Source organism: Pelodiscus sinensis, chromosome 6 (genome assembly GCF_049634645.1).
Source record: "Pelodiscus sinensis isolate JC-2024 chromosome 6, ASM4963464v1, whole genome shotgun sequence".
Lineage (NCBI taxonomy): Eukaryota > Metazoa > Chordata > Testudines > Trionychidae > Pelodiscus > Pelodiscus sinensis.
Genome location: NC_134716.1, coordinates 116,054,211 through 116,075,209, shown reverse-complemented (window position 1 = coordinate 116,075,209; position 20,999 = coordinate 116,054,211). Strand labels below are relative to the sequence as shown.

At 40.3% G+C, this 20,999-nt stretch overlaps 1 protein-coding gene across 6 annotated transcripts in view; it reads right to left on the bottom strand.

Annotated features, from left to right (window-relative positions):
* The window catches only part of DYM (dymeclin), a 322,698-nt gene that overhangs the window by 75,919 nt on the left and 225,780 nt on the right, over nucleotides 1-20,999 (bottom strand). For all 6 annotated transcript variants that reach the window (XM_075932691.1, XM_075932689.1, XM_075932685.1 and 3 more), the window contains one exon: nucleotides 15,033-15,135. In XM_075932691.1, the coding sequence (XP_075788806.1) occupies nucleotides 15,033-15,135 (103 nt within the window). The remainder of the gene's footprint in view (nucleotides 1-15,032; nucleotides 15,136-20,999) is intronic.

Below are 20,999 nucleotides of genomic sequence, written 5' to 3'. Positions count from 1 at the left end.
GAGATGGGGGCGGGGGTGCTGGCTTCTCCTCTGGACTGGTCTGGGGCAGGGACTGCACAGTCCACCCGCTGGCCCAGGGTGGGTGCTGTGCAGTCTGCTCACCAGCTTCTCCCCAGGGCCTGGCCTGCAGTTGGGGGGGTGGGGGGGAAGGAGAAGGGGAGAGATAGCCTGCCCACCAACTTCTCCCCAGGGCAGCCTGGGGCAGCAGGGGCTGCACTGACCAGCTGGCAGCTGCTTCCTGGGGGAGCTGGGGTGGAAAGGAGCTGTGCTTCTGGCCAGTGGATGCTCCCCAGGCTGGGTGCCTGCTGCGCCCACGTGGCCATTCGTGAGTATAACCATCCCTATTATCACACTCCTTTCCTTACCATTTAATGAGAAACAATTTTGTTCCATGCATATCCCATTTTCTTGGCACAACCAAACCCTGACCTTGCTTTAAAGTTAACATTAACAGAAAGCTGCATACCAAATTTGGGTATTCTAGCTCCTACCATTTAAGAGCAGTGCTTGAACAAATGGACTCAGACAAACAGACAGGCAGACACACAAACTCTCAAATATATTAGACTAGCTGGAGTAACAGTAGTCTATTATCTTTTTTGAGTGGTAGAAAAGTTGCACTGATTTCTATAGGGATTAAAATATTGGTCTGCGTCATCCCCGGAGGGGAAGGGATGCAACCCCAGCTGGAGGGGAGGATACACGCGGGAGGGGCGCCCCAGCTCGCACCCGCTACTGCAGGTGCCACCCGAGCTGTTGTGCACATGGGGGTTGGTGCATTGCGTGCCGGCACGGGGGGAGGGAGAAGGGGAGCAAGGGAGAGGATCGCTAATGTAACCTCATGGGCAGGAGGGGGTGAGTCCCAGATGGCGCTGGGGGCTACAGGTGGCGGGCACGGGACCTAGGGTGGGCGGGGCAGCACACAGCGCAGCGGGTTACTTTCTGATTTTTACAGCCTGAGCTTGGGCCTGATTGGGTCTAAAAGTACCTTAAAACCTTCTCCTGGATGACAGGTTATCCCATGCAAAGTTTGGTTGCGGTAGCTCTTATAGTGTCCAAGTTATTAGCGCACAAACTTACAAACATTCTCCTTTATATATTAGATGTGCCAGGATTAGGGATTTAAGTGACTAGCTGACTGGTCGCTTCCCCTTCCCTCCATCAGAGGCAGCAAGGAGTGGGGGGAGCCATCTTAAAAGTTGGTTCCTCCCAGCACCATCTCCGCAGGGAGCAGGGGAGGCAGGGAGGTAGTGGGGACCGGGCACAAGCCAGGAATCAGCTGATTCCCAGCTCACACCTAGTCTCAGATGCACCTCTGCTTTTTAAATGTATTGAGAGCCTACTGGTTCTTAACACATTTAAAAGGCTAAAGTACGGCAGGGAGGACCCAGTGCGAACTGGGACAGCTCATTTCCAGTTCACGCAGGGCCCGCCCCCCCGCCCCCCGCCAGCTGTACGCTAGCCTTTTAAATGGATTAATCCATTTAAAATATTAAAGCCAGTAGGAGGGACTTAAGAATTCTTTGAGGGAGTCAACAAGCATATGGACAAGGGGGACCCAGTGGATATAGTGTACTTATATTTCCAGAAAGCTTTTGACAAGGTCCCTCACCAAAAATTATTAAGTAAGCTGTCATGTGAAGAGCAGGAAAGTCCTCTCATGGACTGATAATGGATAAAAGGCAAGAAAACAAAGGGTAGAAATCAATGGTCAGTTTTTAGAATGGAGAGAGGTAACTAGTAGCATGCTGCAGAAGTTTGTATTCGGACCAATCCTATTCAACATATTCATGTATGATCTGGAAAAAGGACTAATAATTGAGATGGCAAAATTTTCAGATGACACTAAACTGCAAAATAGTGAAGTCCAAAGCAGAAGGTGAAGAACTTCAAGAGGATTCACAAAACTACGTGATTGGGCAACAAATTGTCAAATGAATTTTAATGTTAATAAGTTCAAAATAATGCATATTAGAAAACATAATCCCAACTGTACATACAAAATAATGGAGGCTAAATTAACTATTACCATTCAACAGAGAGATCTTGCAATCATTGCTTTCTGAAAACACCAATTCAATGTGCAGCAGGAGTCAAAACAGTATATTTAATTTAAAAAGTGATAGCGAAAGAGACAGAATATCTTATTCATCATCATCAAAAACCATGGGCTCAGCACTTCCCTCACTATTTCCTTCCATCTTTCCCTGTCTGGTGCAGAGTGACTTAGTTTCTGGAGATTAGCTCCACACCAATCTACTATATCTTCTACCCATTCTCTGTGGGGTCTGCCTCTCCTATTCAGACCGTCCATTATGCCGAATACCAGGGTCTTAACTTTTCGTTTGTTGATCATTCTGCAAATATGCCTGAATAGCTGTAACTTACGCTGTATAACCTTCTGCGGAAGGTTCTCTTTCGGCTGTATCTTGCTATATAATTCCTCGTTGGTGACCTTCTGCATCCATCTTATTCTCAGGATCTTTCTATAACAACTCCTCTTGAACGCCAATATTCTTCTCTTCAAATCTTTCGTTATCACCCATGTCTCACATCCGTACAACATGCTGCTAAGTACACACGTTTTCAAGACACTCAGCTTCGTTCCTAAGCTAATTTCCAGATCTTATCCATCACCTTCAAACTCGCTCTTGCCTTTGCTATTCTAGTAGCTATTTCCTTCTTACAGTCTATATCATACATCATGTTGCTCCCCAAATATGTGAACTTCTCTATATTCTCTAGTTCGATCCCATCTACACTGATTGTCCTTACTATTTCCTTCTCTCCAAATACCATTGTATTCATTTTATCTTATTGCCTATGTACACTCACATCGTGAATACTGCGTACAGATGTGGTTGCATCATCTCAAAAACAGTAGCTTGGCATTGGAAAAGATTCAGAAAATGGCAACAAAAATGATTAGGAGTTTGGAATAACTGCCATATGAAGAGATATTAATAACATTCGGACTTTAATCTTAGAAAAGAGACTAAGACGGGATATGAAAGAAGTCTATAAAATCATGACTGATGTGGAGAAGGTAAATAAGGATAAGTTTATTTACTTGTTCCCATAAAACAACAAGTAGGGGTCACCAAATGAAATTAATAGGTAGCAGGTTTAAAACAAAAGGAAGTATTTCTTCATGTAATGCACAGCCACCCAGTGAAACTCCTGGACAGAGGATGTTGTGAAGACCGGGGATTTAACAGAGTTCAGAAAAGAACTAGATAAATTCATGGAAGTTAGGTCCATCAATGGCCATTAGCCAAGATGAGTAGGAATGGTTAGGGGGGTATCACTTGATTCCCTGTTCTGTTCATTTCCTCCGGGGCACCTGGCATTGGTTTGTCAGAGGTCAGGATACTTGGCTTCATTGACCTCTGGTCTGATTCAGTATGGCTGTTCTTATGTATTTTGTCAGATAATTTTAGGTTAATTTGTCCTTGTTGTTTAGAGATAAACAAACGGAGTGCAAATCATAGAATCATAGAATACTAGGACAGGAAGGGACCTCGAGAGGTCATCGAGTCCAGTCCCCTGCCCTCATGGCAGGACCAAATACTGTCTAGACCATCCCTGATAGACATTTATCTAACCTATTCTTAAATATCTCCAGAGATGGGGATTCCACAACCTCCCTGGGCAATTTATTCCAGTGTTTGACCACCCTGACAGATAGGAACTTTTTCCTAATGTCAAACTTAAACCTCCCTTGCTGCAGTTTAAGCCCATTGCTTCTTGTTCTATCCTCAGAGGCCAAGATGAATGGATTCAAAGGGAAGTGTTGAGTAACAATTCAGAAGAAACTGCAGAATTTGTGCTTATTTAATAAAAGAGCTCGTTTTTGTTCTTAAGTTAGACTGTTATTCAAGCCTATCCAAAAATTCCTACCTTTTGATTATATAAAAGTTGTGGGATTAGGTAGGAGGAATTTTCCTCTCATACTAAAACATAATTCATCTGGGGGAGTAGATGAGTAGTACTTAGAAAATGTATTTATAGCCTGTAGCTCAGCATTCACAGTTGAGGGAAGAGCACCCTAAAAAGAATCTGATGTTAAATGGCGATTCCACTTATAACCCAACAGGACAGGTTGTCAAGAACTAGACAGCAAACAGAAAAATCAGAAGGAAATTAATCCGATAGCTAAAGGGAGGATAAAAAGAGGAAAGATACAAACACTCAATACAAAACCAAAATGCAGAAAACAAAATTAACTAAGAAACCAAAGGATAAGAAGAAATGTCTCAACCCAGTGTGAGTGAGTACGGGCTAGGGACAACAAGTGATAGAGAGGAAGGGAATGGAGAGGGTTGAGCCTTAAGGAAGGGGTGGGGTCTTGAGGAAGGGATGGGGTAGATCTTGGCTTACCCTGACATTTAAAAAGTGATCTTGGATGTAAAAAGGTTGGAGACCACTGATCTACTGCATTTCTTTTGTGGAGAAACTTGGCTATCTTCTCACAGAAAGATCAGGTTGAGCTAATGGCACAATCTACCTTTTATAGAACCATTTGGCATTTTATTCCAATTTCTCATTATCTCTATGTCCTTAACTACTTTTTCTTTCAAAATTTGTTCCATGACCTTGTATATATTTGAGGTCAAACTAATTTTTATTTCTTAAAAAAGGTACCACATTAGCAATTCTCCAGTCATAGGATACTATCCCCAAGTTGATAGATTCATTAAGAATACTTGCTATTGGGTTTGAAAATTTTGTATTAGATCCTTTAATATTCTTGACTAGAGATTATCTGGACCCACTGATTTGGCCCATTAAACTGTTTGAATTTGTTCTCCACCTCAAACTGATTGCAGAACTAAAAATACGTGGTCACTTAGGTACAAGTGATCATGACCTGATCCTATATATAATGTGCAAACTCAATGAAAGCCGGACCATTAATTTATACACATGGTGCTTTCAAAAGGCCAGTTTCACAAAGCTAAAAACAATTATGAGTCAAAACAAATGGCAGGAAGAATTGAATCAGAAAAATGTGAATTATAATTGGGAATCATTTAGGGACACCTTATTACAGGGGTCTCCAACCTTTTTAAGCATGAGATCACTTTTTGAATGTAAGAACAATCCAAGATCTACCTCAAATCCAAATACCCTTGCCCCTACCTCTGAGGACCTGCCCACTCTGTTCTCCTTCCCCTCTCCCCTCACTTTCACCAGGCAGGGGCAGAGGGTTGGGATTCAGGCTCTGATCTTGGATTAAGGGATCTGGAATGCAAGAGAGGCTCTGAGCTGATCTTGGGGCCAAGATCTATCAGTACAACCCAATCTACTGGTTGGTGACCCAAAAGCCACAATTCAGGAAGAAGGCTATCCTGGTAAAAAACAAACAAAAACCAAAAACAACAACAAAACCCCACCAGGTTCAGTGGGAAACGAAGGCAGCTGTACAAATGAAAAGATAATATACAACAAAAGGAAGAAAAGGGGAAGTTGATAGTAATGAAAATAAATCAGAAGTTCAGAACTGCAGAAAATCAACAAATGGAAGCCAAGGGATAAGGAGAAATCTATGGCTAGCGCATTAAAGGTAGTTTTTAAATATATTAGGAACAAAAAGAATCCTGAAGTGGTTAGGGGATGTGAATGGGTAACCGGTTACGCAGTAAACACCACTGTTAATGGGTAGTGCTTACCAGGTAATGATTAACCTTTACCCAGGAGTAGCCTGCTGCAGCAGAGGGCTGCTCCAGCTTGCATGGGGACAGAAGCGGCAGCAGGGTGGTGGGGGGGGGGCAGTTGGCTCCCAGCCTATGCAAGGGGGAAGGGAGGGAGGGCAGTTCCCACTTCTGGGTCCACACGAGACTGCCAATTCACAGCCCACAAGTAGGGTTGCCAGATGGTTGAAACAAAAATACTGATCGCCCCCCCCCCCAAAAAAAAACAGTGGGAAAAAAATTCTGTTGGGGGGGAGGGGAAGAAAGGGAGGGAGACCAAATAAAACAGCATGTTCCCTTTAAGAGTGAGTGAAGGGATAGGAACAGGGGAGCAGTTGAGCACTAAGACCCAGAGGAAGCATTGCTTACCCTAGGTCTTTTGGCCAGCAGCCATTTTGTGCCAGCAGCCTTGGGGAACCAGTAAGCATGGGGTTGGGGGTGTTGGGGACCACGGGGAACTCGGGGGGAGGGGGGGAGGAAGCCAGGCACTGAGTGTTTGTATGGTTGCAAGATGCCCAGCATTTTCACCTCCTGGCCGGGGAAAAATTCAGAGAATATCAAACATCTCAGGTGTCCAGTATTCTCTGAATTTTTTTTAACCGGACTGGAGGCAAAAATACCAGACTGTCCAGGTGAATACTGGACACCTGGAACCCCCACCCACAAGGGCAGGAAGCTAGCAATCCACACTGGGCTGTAAGCAGCTGGGCTGGAGCATCCTCTGCCCATGGTACCGGGAGGGGGAGAAAAGGGGAAGGGAGCTCCAAGCCCACCTACCCCCCATTTAATCAGTTAACTGGTTAAACGTAACATTTAACCAGTTAGCTAATTAAAAAGGATTTTACATCCCTAATGGACCAAAACCACTATTACCAAATGGAAATGGTAGAATTATCAATAAAGAGTAACTTGATTATAGTCTAAAAGCACCTACATGTGAAATAATTATTCAATAATGGGCTCTCCAATCTAGAAAAGAAAGACATAAAGCAAACCAATGGTGGGAAGCTGAAGCTGGACAAATTCAGAGATAAAAATAAAGTGTAAAATGTTGACAGTGAGAGTAGATTAAATCAGTAGAATAATTAATTAGAACAATTTACCAAGGGTCATTGATTTTCTATCTCTGCCAACTTTTAAATAAAGATTGGATATTTTCTAAAAAATAATATGTAGGAATTATTTTGGGGAAGTTGTATGGCTCAGGCTATGCAGGAGGTCAGACTAGATGACCACAATGTCCCTTGTAGTCTTAGAATCTAGGAATAATTTAGAGCAAAACTGGATAATCATAACATTAGACTAAGGGAGCCTAAACTGCTACATTTTGCATACCTTAAACAGACAATGCCAACTTTAAACTTATGACAAATGTCTGATATACAACTTTCATTAATAAATTACTGAAACAAGTCATCATTTTCTTTCATAATTACAGTAGAAAAGCTTCGTAAGTGCAGCCACAACAAGATCTAAAATTTAAGGACTCAAAAATGTAGGCATAAGTGAATACTAATCAACGTATTCACTCATTAACATTATGAAACTAAATACTATCAGTTTGGTAAATCAAATCCTGAAAAGCTTAAATTAAGCAGGGACCTTGCTTGACAACTAAAAATTGAAGACATTATACAGGGAAATAATTCTGGAATGAAGCAGACAAAGCTTCAATGGAAAGAATAGGGCTAAACAATAGATTTTAAATATGTCTTCTGAGTAAATACTATGCCAGAAGGGCTACTTTCTTTCTTATATTCTGTATATATTAGAATATACTGCATAATGATAAGAAGCCTTTTCTCCTTCAGCAGAAAATAATTCAACTTATACTGCTAGCATTATGAAGGATACAATTAAGCGAACTCTAATGCAATACACAGTCACTATGGGTGTGTCTAGACTACCTAGTTTTGTCGACAAAAGTGGACTTTTGTCGACAAAACAATACCAGCGTCTACACTACCGCGGAGTTCTGTCGACATAACGTCGACAGAACTCCGCGGTTTTGTCGACGCTGGTATACTTCATTTTACGAGGCATAACACTTTCTGTCGACAGAACTCTGTCGACAGAAGGTGTTATTGCCTGTAACACTGCGTCCAGACTACGGAATTCTGTCGACAAAGCGGCTTGCTTTGTCGACAGAACTCCATATGTCTGGACGCAAATTGTCGACGGAAGTTTTGTCGACAGTATCTGTCGACAAAACTTCCGTCGACAAAACGCGGTAGTCTAGACGTACCCTCTGTAACTACTGTTAGACAGTATTTAGCTGGATGGGTAATTGGTTTAGTTTCACCTCTAAAACACTATTAAAGTTACCAGATGGTATCACATAAAACGGTCTTCTTAGTTCTATTTCTCATTAATTTTTCTAATTATTGAATGATATAATTAGAATCAAGGCAAGCTCACCTTTGTTTAAAAAAGAAAGCTTATTGTCCACTGTGATGCAGTTCTTCTTTACATGCTGAGAATATCAAAGTCTTTTCAACCTTAATATGTTTCTATAACCAAACTTTTTTAGGTGCAGCTGCTGCCTATAAGTTGTACCTATGTAAGTATACACAATTTTACATGGTGCCAAACCATTACAATCTCTTAGTTACAGTTTTTTATACTGTCCAGATTGAGTGACTGAAATCTTCATATGTTGGCTGTTTGATAGACTGAGATTAACAACTCATTTGTCTGGATCAGAAAAACCACCAACTTAATTGGTATTACCATTGGTAATCTCAGCTAACAGATCAAGTGATTGTCTAAAGAGATCAGAGCTAAGAGAACATCATGGAAATTTGTTCCTAAAAGACATAGGCAGGTGATATGGTGGCAAGGTAGGGTGAAATAATTTATATTATAAAGTAGCTTTGTTTCAGCAATTTAACAGAACTGAGATTATAGGAAACATATTGAAGATAAAGCTTGTCTCATTATTATGTACAGTAATTTTTTATCAACAACAGAATTGAATCCAGAATAAAACACGTAGTTTTCTGTGTTTCTTTTTCACTTGGTTCAGAGACCTTTCTTCAGCTAGACTTTGCGGATCCCAAGGCATACAAGGCAAGTACATAAAAAATGTTGATGTCTAACACACTATTTGTTTTAAGGAATCAAATGAAATAAGGGACCCATTTAACATCCACCCATATAGAAGAGAGAAAGATAACTGATCCTTTGGTCCTCTGTTCGATGAACTGAAATGAAGGACTATTTATAAAGTATCCTTTCAGCTTTGACTATAATCAACTATAATAACAAGATAGAAGTTGCAAAAAAATCTTTTTTGTTGAAACTACTTTTGTAATACTGCTTTTTAATAACCCTCATAATGGCCGAATTAGAAGGACCCCAACTGAAGTCATTCATCCCACATAAAACAAACATTACTTTTTCTTCTTAGCTTTGTTTTACAAGCTACATTATTTCCAGATGACGCTTGAGGGGCCTAAGGGTTTCAAGAATTAGATGCTTAAACAGACAGCTGCTTTCTATTTACCATATAAATCAAGGATAAATCAAAGAAGAATCTAAATACTGGACTTCATTTACCCCCATTATAGAGCACAATCTGAGAAGAGAATAGAAAGAGGAAAAATATCTCGTCAAGCAATTACAAAGTTTTATGTAGATTATTAACAAAGAAGGAGGAAATGCAGTGACATTTGTAGAAGCCTCGGCTTCCAACAACTTTAGATCTGCACAGCAGGTAAGAAATAATTCACTAGACTGGGAACTGGCCAGGAAAAATTCAGCTCTAAACAACAATCCTCACAAATCTATCAGGCTTTGCTACTGGTTTCTCAAATGCACAGCTTACTTTGTTCATATTGTTTAAACTTCCCTTTTTGACTATAAAAGTAGAACAATTTCTAGCTCTTGACTAATGCAGAAATATCACATTTTGGACTAGGCTTTGGAGGACTAATCACAAGATCATTTTTGTATTTTCAAAGGTTGGGTGATACAGGCAGTCCCCGGGTTACATGGATCCGACTTACATCGGATCCCTACTTACAAACGGGGTGAGGCAACCCCGCACTAGCTGCTTCCCCACAGCAGACCAGGGAGACTCAAAGCTCGCCCCCCCCCCCCCCAGCAGACCAGGAGCGGCTTTTCTCAGCAGACACCTCAGCTTGAGAATAAAGGACTGAGGGAAGTGAGGTGTGGGAGAATAAAACTGAGCTCTGGAGAAATGTTTGGCTAGAGTTTCCCCTACAATATGTACCAGTTCCGACTTGCATACAAATTCAACTTAAGAACAAACCTACAGTCCCTATCTTGTACGTAACCCGGGGACTGCCTGTATATTCTCCCATATGAAAATATGTTGCAAAGGAAGTTTCTTGCACAGTTCATATAATTGGTCACATGGTGTTCAACACGTGGCACCAGAGTGCTTAAGAAAACACCAGGAATTTCTTAAGACCTACTTTAAAATGTGTCCAATAAATAAATGTTTAATAAAAGTACATATTGAGCAACTGTGTAGCTGCTCTACAGATCTTGTGGGATGAAAAAATAATTTTCGGTGGTTGTACAGCATCTTTCAGCTGAGGGATTTCCACACATCATCTAAGTAGAACCCCTACCAATCTACAGATATCCACTTTATATCCGCAGGTATCTGTATCCGTGACATGATGGACCTGCAATGTTCCCTTGGACACTCCAATGGCTGCCAGCACTCCCTCAGCTGGAGATGCATCCCTCTTGTGGCTATCCAAAGCTCATTTTTGCAGCTCTGGATGCAGATACAAATTTTGTATCTAGAATCCTACAAATTTGTGAATATCTGCTTTATATCTGTGGGTAACTACATCTGTGGATGTGGATATCTGCAGCTGTTTTCTGCAGATGTGGATACAGATACATTTTTTTTTATCAGCACAGGGCTCTATATAAATAACTCAGAGGTTTAATTGCTAGAGGATACTTATGGCCACTGACAAGCCTTTAACTGCCTCAGAAATGACATTTAAGTGATATCCTCAAAGATGGGCTAGTTCAGAACTGGTACGTGTGCAAGGAATGTATATCTAGACTTCACTTTAGGAAACACCCACTTATTTTCTACCTCCTCAATAAAAATATCAAATTTTAAACAACTGAGTTACAAAAGTTTTCCCATGTGGTCAGTTACCAATTTACTTTGGCTGTTTGCAGAGAACCCAGCCAACTTGGAGACTGGTAGTTGGCTAGTGAGAAAATAAAAGATTGTTACAAGCCCAGATGCAGACATTTTTTGGGGTAGTGCGAGCCATGATAGGGGATGGTGGCTGCCCCATTCCCGGCCTTGCACTTGGGGGAGAGGAGGGGAAAATTAGCCCCAGACTTCCCCTAGCCAGCCAGAGCACATAGTCCTTCACCCCCTCCTCCTCCCCTCCCCCCCCCCGCATACAGGCCCATGTAAAAAGAATTCAGCAGCCTCTGAGGAGAACTTCTGGAAATCTCATCCCAGTTACGGGTGTCAGTTTCAGAAATCTGCTTCTAAAAGCCTTCAACCAGACTCGCTGACGGGGGAGCTACTGCAGCAGTGCCTGGAGCCCTGAGCCCTTTGAACTGCCATGGGAGTGCCACTCCACAGGGCTCTGAGGGTTGGAAGGAAGGGGGGGAGACCCAATGCCACATTCTAGGTGTTGCTAAGAGATGTCTGTCTTTGGCCCCACTTCTGCCTGGGGCTTTGCCCCTTCTGGGCATGCGGAGATGGCCTCCCCACACCTTGCCCCTTGGTCCATGGTGTCTGTCAGCCCTGCTGCCTTCAAAAGCCACTCAACATCTAAGGTAGTATAGTAGTAAGCAGCAAGTAAAAGCACTGTGCTGCCATAAATCCCTATCCCTGTGATACATAGAACTGCAATTAAAATTAATTTAGACACTTAAACCTACATGACTGTGCACTGAATATGCAGAATGGACACCTGTCAATTTGTCAGAGTAAAAAATTATTTTTAAATTTAAAATTGTATTCCTTAGGGAGTTTTTCGACTTTTACCTAAACTAACCATTTCATAAAACTTGGGAGAGAATTCTAAAGATAGAAGATCTTTATTCTTAAAAACTTGATATAACTCCCCTCCACACACAGATATAACCACCCCATCCATTATTTAAGAATGTGTGCTAGCATTAAAATAATTTCTCATCCTACACAGATTTTCATTCAAACACCTCAAAGTGCTTTACATACATTAACTATTTAAGCTCCCCAACATTTCGGTGAGATAGATTTGATAGCTGGAGACTGACTGTGCCACTGAACACAGCCATTACTGTGCTGAAAGCTGTCAAATCAACTCTACTCAAGATTTTTAGGACAGGTCATGAAGATTCCTGTAGTTGAAAGAGGTCTTTGAACATGCCTAACTGTAATTGCCCAAAGTTGCAAAGGGTAGCCGTGTTAATCTGTAACTGAAAAAACCTAGACAACAAATATTTCTGCAGTACCTTAGAGACTAACAAAAAATGTAGAAGGTATCATGAGCATTCGTGGGTACAACTGAAGAAATGGGTTGTGTGTTGAAAACTTATGAGACCATCTACATTTTTTGTTAGTTTCTAAGGTACTGCAGAACTATTATTTGTTGTTTTTTAAATTTGCCCAAAGTTGGAATTTGACCAGGCATTCAAGTTAATTAGCCTCATGAAAAAATATATGAGATCTGTAACCACAAGCGCTCAGGAATTGTGTAATCTTGTATTCCAAAAATGGCATCTCTAGTGTAGTACCCACTTACAACATACTGGGACAAGGGCTCATTATAGGGATGTAAGCAACGAGTCAACCATCCAATACGCATAAGCTTATCCGATAGTTGAGTAGTGACTCGACTAGTTGCTTTCCTCCCCTTGCTGCATCAATCAGAGAGAGGAAGCAAGAGGGGGGAGCTGGCTTAATAGCTGGCTCCCCCCAGCACCGTCTCCATGGGGGGGTGTAAGGGGCGCAGCAGGTGAACAGCGTGAGTGGGGACTGAAGCTCAGGTCACTTCCCCACTGCAGCCACTTCAGCCTTTGAAATGTACAAGGCTCTTGTACATTTCAAAGGCTGAAGTGGCCACAGCAGGAACCAGAGTGAGCGGGGGACTGCTTCAGTCCCTGCTGGCCCCGTGCTCCCTGCAGTGCCTGGGGGAACAGGAGCCAGTGCTATGGGGAGCTGGCTTAAAAGCCAGTTTCCCCAAGCACCAGCTCCACAGCAGGCAGCGGGGGAGGGTGGAACAGGAGAGGCTGCTATGAAGAAGCCCCTGTCCACAGGGGTCCCAGTGGGGAGCTGGGCCCCCCTGCAAATAGAAGCTGCTGCTGCCGCCACCAAGGACACTCTGTTCACGGCAGCCAGGGCTGGCCTTAGGCAGGGGCTGTTCCGGCGGCAGCTCCTGTCCACGGCCAGCCCTGGCTGCCATGAAGAGGGTCTGCTGTTGGAACAGCCTCTGTTCGCCACAAACAGGGGCTGTCCACCGCAAACAGGGGCTGCTGGACTCAGTGCAAGCTGGGACCCAGTAGTCCCGGCTCGCACGGATCACTGCACCTCTGCATTTTAAATGCAGTAAGAAGCTGGTGGCTCTTATTACATTTGAAATGCAGACCCACAAATGGGTGTCTCCCAGAGCCAGCACAAGCCAGGATTGCTCAGTCCCGGCTTAAGCCGGCTCCAGGAGCTACCCCCCGCTACAGCTCTGCCCTATCAACTAATCATATAGTCCACACAAATTATATCGACTATACAATTACCCTGATAACCACATTTTAACATCCTTAGTTCAGAACTGACCCAAAGGAAAGAGTGCCACTTAGAAAGTTAGAGCACTGACCCACTGAGATCCTTGCAAAGTTTAAAAGACATCTGGTTGTCCATGCTTGCCCCACTGAAAATGCTTTTAGACTTGTGACACTCTCTTTTAATACAATACACAATTATGTTTCTGATGCTGAGGTGTTTTTTGTTTTGCTTAACACCATGTTTTGAGTTACAAATCAGTCAAAATGGTAAAGGTTATTGTTTTACTTCTTCACAACAGACACAAATCAGAGAGCATAAAATCACTGGTGTTGTACAGAGTTACTCTGAAATATGGCATCACAGGTAGCAAGACTAAATAGGAGAAAAGGCTGATTGTTTACTCAATAACCTTAGCTAGCACTCTGCTTTTGAATAGCAAAATTGTTTGCGTATTGCATACTAACAATTTGGCCAGCATATGAGAGTCAAGAGATCTTGCCATTTAAATTAGCCATTTTGAGCCTGCAAAATATAATACATAGATAAAAAAGTAATAGTTCTAATAAATATTAGTGTGTTGAGACTAAAGTCTATCATGCTGACCAATACGGTTTGTTTACTTGAAAATCCCTATTCTGTCTGTATTCATCAGTTGTCGCTTATTTCAGACTTAGCAGGGTTTTTAGAGCAGGGACTGTTTGTTTTTTCCCCCTATTTGTACAGTGGCCAGTATGGGGTTCTGATTCATGACAGGAGTACCTAAATGCTATGATAATACAAATAAATAAATATCTTCTAAAAGGTACATAGGCTTTTAAAAGCTTTAAATATGTGAAGATGAAGTTGCAAAGTTTGTAATATCCAAGAGTTTGGTTTCCTGAAACACTTACTAAAACTCAAGGTAAAATATAACCATATTTCCAGATCAAACTCAAAGCAATTTATAAATTAGAAAAAAAAATACATTTTTGCACAGATTTATAAAGTAAAATATAACAATGCAAATCAATATGAACCAGAGACATTTGAAAAGAATGTATAAATACTGCCATTTAAGTCTTGGAAAGAAGATTCTTTGTCATATAAATTAACAGTAAACAAGAATTTTTCTGACAGTCATGCAATGAATTTACATTGCCCCATCTGCAGATATTGTCTTGGAATAAAGGAGAAGCCATCCACAGAAGTGTGTGTGTGTTAAAAAACATTCAGCATTCACTGCTGTTTCAAAGATGCATAAGGAGCTGTTTCAATTTATTGATCTGCATATTATTTTAGGCCTTTTAAAATATTGGCAAATGCTAGATTTATTTTTGCTAAAGTATGCTTTTAACTATATATCTCTTAAATTCATCCAATTGCAACTCTCTTGAAAACTGCAAGCTGACAGGCTATGGAAGATTTCTTAGCTATGAATAGCTGTGGTTTTCTTTCACTATTTGTAAGTATATTTTTCATTTTCTTACTAAGTTTCAGACATGATGTCATTTTGAGAGGTTCCTATATTTTGGTGTTGGTGGTTGCCTCACTGTCACACACTTTGATAAACTTTTGCAGAATTTAGGGATGTTGCTGCTTCTATTTTGAGAAGTTCACTAAACAGTAAGCTCAATACTCACGTAATCAGGAAGTGGAGAGTCATCTGGACTGAGGGAACCTCTCAAGGTTTGTGTGGCTTGCTCCAAAACTTTGTTGTGTTTTTTAGACAGCAAAGAAAACAAACTGAAAAAGAAGACAAAAATCTGAAAATGTTTACTATAAGAATTCACAAGAGACCCTCTACTTCCAGCTCGCTAGAGTATTCACTTAGAGTAAATTTTCCATAATATTTCCTTGAATTAGGAGAGTTAAAGAAAAATACAAAGCAAATCAGTTTTATGAGTAATATGCTTCACATCTTAGACAAATGAGAAAGAACGTTGAATTCCATACTACAAAATATGGAGAAAGAATGTTAAGTTTTCATGCTTAAATATTCAGAAGTCTGGGAATAACAATATTAAGACTGTTTGTGCAGTTTTAATTCTGCTCATGTGCATCTATAACAAGCTCACACTCTCAATACAATATACTTATTTTCCACAAACTTGGAGATGTATAGTAGCTTGTACATTGTCTATTTTTCTGTTTCAGTTTGTTAAAGTTTTAGTACATAAAAAACCCTACATTAACAAAGATATGTATTTTACTAATTTAGTCAGGACTCCCATACTTACATGTTTTCTTGTCAAGGAACAGCAGAGATTTCTGATGCAAATTAGAGGATGATGAACTACATTACATAAGTAATTCACCTTTGAATTTAGAGGGACTGTATGTCCTATGTATGTCTGCTTTTTAAAAAAACTATTTTTAACTTCTTATACTTTGGCTGGAAATTTCAAAATAATCTTAGTGACTTAATTCATCACAGAAAGCTCAATATGGACATTCCCTTATTCTCCTAAATCACTTTGGATTTTTAAAAAGTCCTGTGCTTAGTTTTTACTAGTATTCCCGAAACAAATTATTTTAGATGCCCTCCCTGGTATACATGCTATTCAGTGAGGAGAAACAAATATAAATGATCAATCTGTGATTGTATATATTCACAGACTAGCCCAGAAAAAATTACTGTAATAATCTAATCTGACCTGCATAACAAATACCATATCTCCCTAAATTAGTTCCTATTTCCAACTGAGCATTTATTAAAAAAAAAATCCTTGATTTAGAAAGTATGAGGGATGGGAAAATCCACTAAAACTCTTGGCAAATTACCAGTGGTTACCTACCCCCACTGTTAAAAAAGGTGCACTTTTATTTTTGGTCTAAATTAGTATGAGCTCCTGGGCAGTGAATTTACTGACTCAAGTTAACTACACAGATGAAAACACTACTTGAGAAGGAATGTACTTGAAAGAGACTGCTCTTTAGTTCCACTGGTGTTACTCTGTCAGTGTTTTCACTGTACCCAAAACTATTTTGTATACTGCCTACTCTTTCTCTTCAGGCTAAAAATTTCAGCAATCTGTCGTCATATGTAAAACCTACAAGTATCAATCTAAACTATTTTGTTGCCCTTCAAGATCTTTGTCAGTCTCTGTTACTATAAATCATTCTTTAGGTGAGCTGAGTGACACTGAACACAGTACATAATGGAACATCAAAGTGACACAATGGCCAAGAATGATGAGTTTTTGTATGTTTAACCTGATCTATTATCATTAAAATAATTAATTAGCAGTTGACTACTTCTTACTCTCACTTCATGCATGTAGACAGGCCCTTTTTTTGACTAGCCAACTGTTTTAATTTTTCAGATTTTGAAATTTTACACCCAGCAGCTCCTAAAAATAAAATCAAAGTTTATTTTCATTAAGGTTAACAAATGGATGTAAAAATTAGGTGGTTTGATGACTAAAACACTGGCATTTCAATAAAAGCTCTCAGTCACATTAAACTGACAAGTTCAGCTTTGTTTTTCGATATACAGGTATGTTGCTGGACACTGATATTTAAGTAGAGCATGACTATTAACAGGGCTCGATAAATTGCTGTTTCTACTTGCCTGTGGCGAGTAGATTTCAGCTGGTTGTCCTGTTCACCGGCGGCACGCATGCACAATGCGGGTCTTGAGCGTGCACAGTGCGGAGCTGGCGAGTAGATTTTGCCACCATTTATCAAGCCCTGACTATTAATATTAACATTTTAAACACATGCAACAGTAAATGTATTCTTTATGTTGCATATTTATTATAAACACAGACATCACAATCCAGTATTGCCTTGTCTAATGCTAATACAGAGTAGTGATGTGAAAGTGTAACTTTGTATATGGATAATTGATGAGTCTGGGCTCATGAATTAACATTCACGGTTACACACAGGCTCACAGTACATGTGGGGTACCAGCTTAAAAGCAGGCTCCTGGTGTGCACCAGATCCCAGGAAGTGAAAGGCTGCCCTGCGTGTAACCACTGACTTTTTCAGGGATTACATGGTTACTTAAACGCATTTTAACAGAGATGTGCATAGTGCTTTAAAGACACAGAAAGACAAGATAGGTCCTTGCTCTGAGCATCTTAATATCTAAGAGAGACAAGGCATATGGAGAGTGTGTGTAATCCAAGAATGGAAAAACAAGGAATAGTATTGCACAATAGAATGCCAAGAAACTGTTTAACACATGCACCACAAGGTTTGTGGGAGGGATACGAACGAGGAAAGTAGCCTGCATGATGTTGATGAGAGGGTCATTCTAGGTATACAGGGCAGTCATGAAAGGAAACATGGAAATGACTATGGAAGGAGGCAAAATGAAGGTGAAGACAGAGGGAAGGCCTTGATGGTGATAATAGCGGGAAATAAGTACATCCAAATTTTTAAGTACTTCAGAAGCAGGAAACCTGCTAAAAAACCAGTGGGGCCCCTACATGACTGAGATGCCAGAGGACCAAAGACAATAAGATCATTGCAGAGTAACTAAATGAATTCTTTGCTTTGCTCTTCATGACTGAGGATATGAAGGTGATTTCCAAACCTAAGCCATTCTTTTTAGGTGACAAATCTGAGGAACTGTCCCAGATTGAGGTGTCATTAGAGGAAGTTTTGGAACAAATTGATAAACTTAATAGTAACTAGATGGCATTCACCCAAGAGTTCTGAAAGAAATCAAATGTGAAATTGCAGAACTATTAACTGTGGTTTGTAACCTATCCTGTAAATCAGCTTCCGTACCTAATGACTGGAAGACAGCTAACTTGACACCAATATTTAAAAAGGGCTCTAGAGGTGATCCTGGCAGTTACTGACTGGTAAGTCTAACATCAGTACCGGGCAAATTAGTTTTAAGTATAGTAAAGAATAAAATTGTCAGACATATGGATGAATATAATTTGTTGGGGAGAAAATCAACATGGTTTCTGTAAAGGGAAATCATGCCTTACTAATCTGCTAGAGTTCTTTGAGGGGGGTCAACAAATATGTGGACAAGGGGGATCCAGTGGATATAGTGTATTTAGACTTTCACAAAGTCCCTCACCAAACGCTCTTAAGTAAAGTAAGTTGTCATGGGGTAAAAGGATTGATAACTGATTAAAAGACAGGAAACAAAGGCTAGGAATAAATGGACAGTTTTCAGAATGGATAGAAGTAACTAATGGGGTCCCCCAAGGGTCTATTTTAGGACCAATCCTACTCAACTTATTTATAAACGATCTAGAGAAAGAGGTAAACGGTAAGTTGGCAAAATATGCAGATACCAAACTGCTCAAGATAATTAAGACCAAAGCAGACTGTAAACAAAAAGATCTCACCAAACTAAGTGATTGGGCAAGAAAATGGCAAATGAAATTTAATGCTGATAAATGTAAAGTAATGCACATTGGAAAAAATAATCCTAACTATATATACACAATATGATAGGGACTAATGTAGCTACAACTACTCAAGAGAGAGATCTTGGAGTCATTGTGGATAGTTCTCTGAAAACATCTACTCAGTGTGCAGCAGCAGTCAAAAAAGCAAATAGAATGTCAGAAATCATTAAAAAAGGGATAGAGAATAAGACAGAGAACATCTTATTACCTCTATATAAAACCATGCTACGCCCACATCTTGAATACTGTGCAGAGATGTGGTCGCCTCATCTCAAAAAAGATATATTGGCATTGGAAAAGGTTCAGAAAAGGGAAACAAAAATTATTAAGGGTTTGGAATGGGTCCCATATGAAGAGAGATTAAAAAGACTTGGGCTTTTCAGCTTACAAAAGAGGAGACTAAGGGGGTGATTTGATAGAGGTCTATAAAATCGTGACCGGTGTAGAAAAAGTGAATAAGGAAACGTTATTTGCTTATTTCCACAACAGAAGAACTAGGGATCAACAAATGAAATTAATAGGCAGCAGGTTTAAAACAAACAAAAGAAAGTTTTTCTTCACTCCTTGCCAGAAGATGTGGTGAAGGCTAGGACTTAATAGGGTTCAAAAAAGAGCTAGATAGATTCATAGAGGTTAGGTCCATCAATGGCTATTAGTCAGGATGGCTAAGAATGGTGCCCCTAGTCTCTGTTTCTCTGGCGGTGTGTGACAGGGGAGGGATCACTTGAAGATTACCTGTTCTGTTCACACCCTCTCAGGCATCTGGTATTGGCCACTGTTGGAAGACAGGATACTGGGCTAGATAGACCTTTTGCCTGACCCAGTATAGCCATTTTTATGTAAATAAAAAACTCAGGCAAATGCTCAGCACTTTGACAATCAGAACCCCTGTAAGGTGCCTCAAAATGAGCATCCAAAACATGAAGACTGCCACAATTGCTAATCATTTTTTAAAACCTTGGCCTCGAAGAATGCAGGAGCTGAGCCATGGGCAGCCTTGAAGAGTCAGTCTCTGGCCATGACAAACGTTATATTGCCCTATACATACCATGCATTTACTAATTCACAAATTATACCATTTATTACTGTCAGGATCCCTGCCTCATGAAGCTTTCCGACCTATTATAATTTCTAATGTCTATGTCCCTCAGGCAGCTGTCTTACTACTTTTACCCTCAAATCCATTCACCACTTCTATTTCCAATCTCTGCATATATGATATTTCACACACAGAGACAAGAGACAGACACTTTTGCTTCTCTATATCCATTCTGGAAGTGAGATGTGTCAGCAGAACAAGGATAGAGAAAAACTCAAAAGACACTTAAAACTTAGTCATGTTTTAGTTCTAGATATGACTCACAAACAGCACTGGTCTCATTGGTCAGTTACAGCCTGAGGTAATCAAGTGTCAATGCAGACATTTTAATATTTATCTATTGCCACTGATGCCAGTGACCACAAGATAGCAGTTCTTGGCAAGGATAGAGTAAATTGTGCTTTAATGGATCCATCCTCTTATCTCTAAGAGAACCCACATGGTAGCACTAGGAAATTGCTCATCTTCCCCAAGAATCTCTCTTTTGGAGGATATCATAAAGTTCTTCCTATTCAGTATGCTTGTGATGCACTAAGAGTATATAGTGACAATCTGGGGCTGTAGTGCTTTTAATTTGCAGATAATAGCTCTATAATTGTGTGTAGTATCATACCTGTTGAGTTGCTTAAACGGCTAATTCCTGGATCTAAAAGGGAGGGCATCTGGCAATAAGGCACTCAGATAATATGGTAATAGGCACAATATAAGTAGCTAGATAGACTGCAGAGAGCATTTCCAGTGAATGAACCTCAGTTTTGGAGTCTGCCTCCCAACACTGTCCTTCAGAACATTAAGCTCATATATTCCCCTCTGAAATTACATGTTTTTCCAGAATTGTGGGCTGAGTAAGTTTTATGTGGATAACTGGAGAGTTTTGATTGGTTTGTGTCATAATTTTGTATATTTTATTATATAATTCTTCTACATGCACCAGGGCTCTGGATGGCCATAGCTGTAAAAAATATATATATATATATATATTCTTGGTGCAGTTGACCGTATCCTAGAGGTGACAATTTACTGTATGTAGAAGAGGTCTGCTGTTGTATATTCTTTTATCACCTCCTGCAGGCTCATTTCCAAAGCATTCATAATGATTTAGAGTTGGCATACAATTTCACAACAAT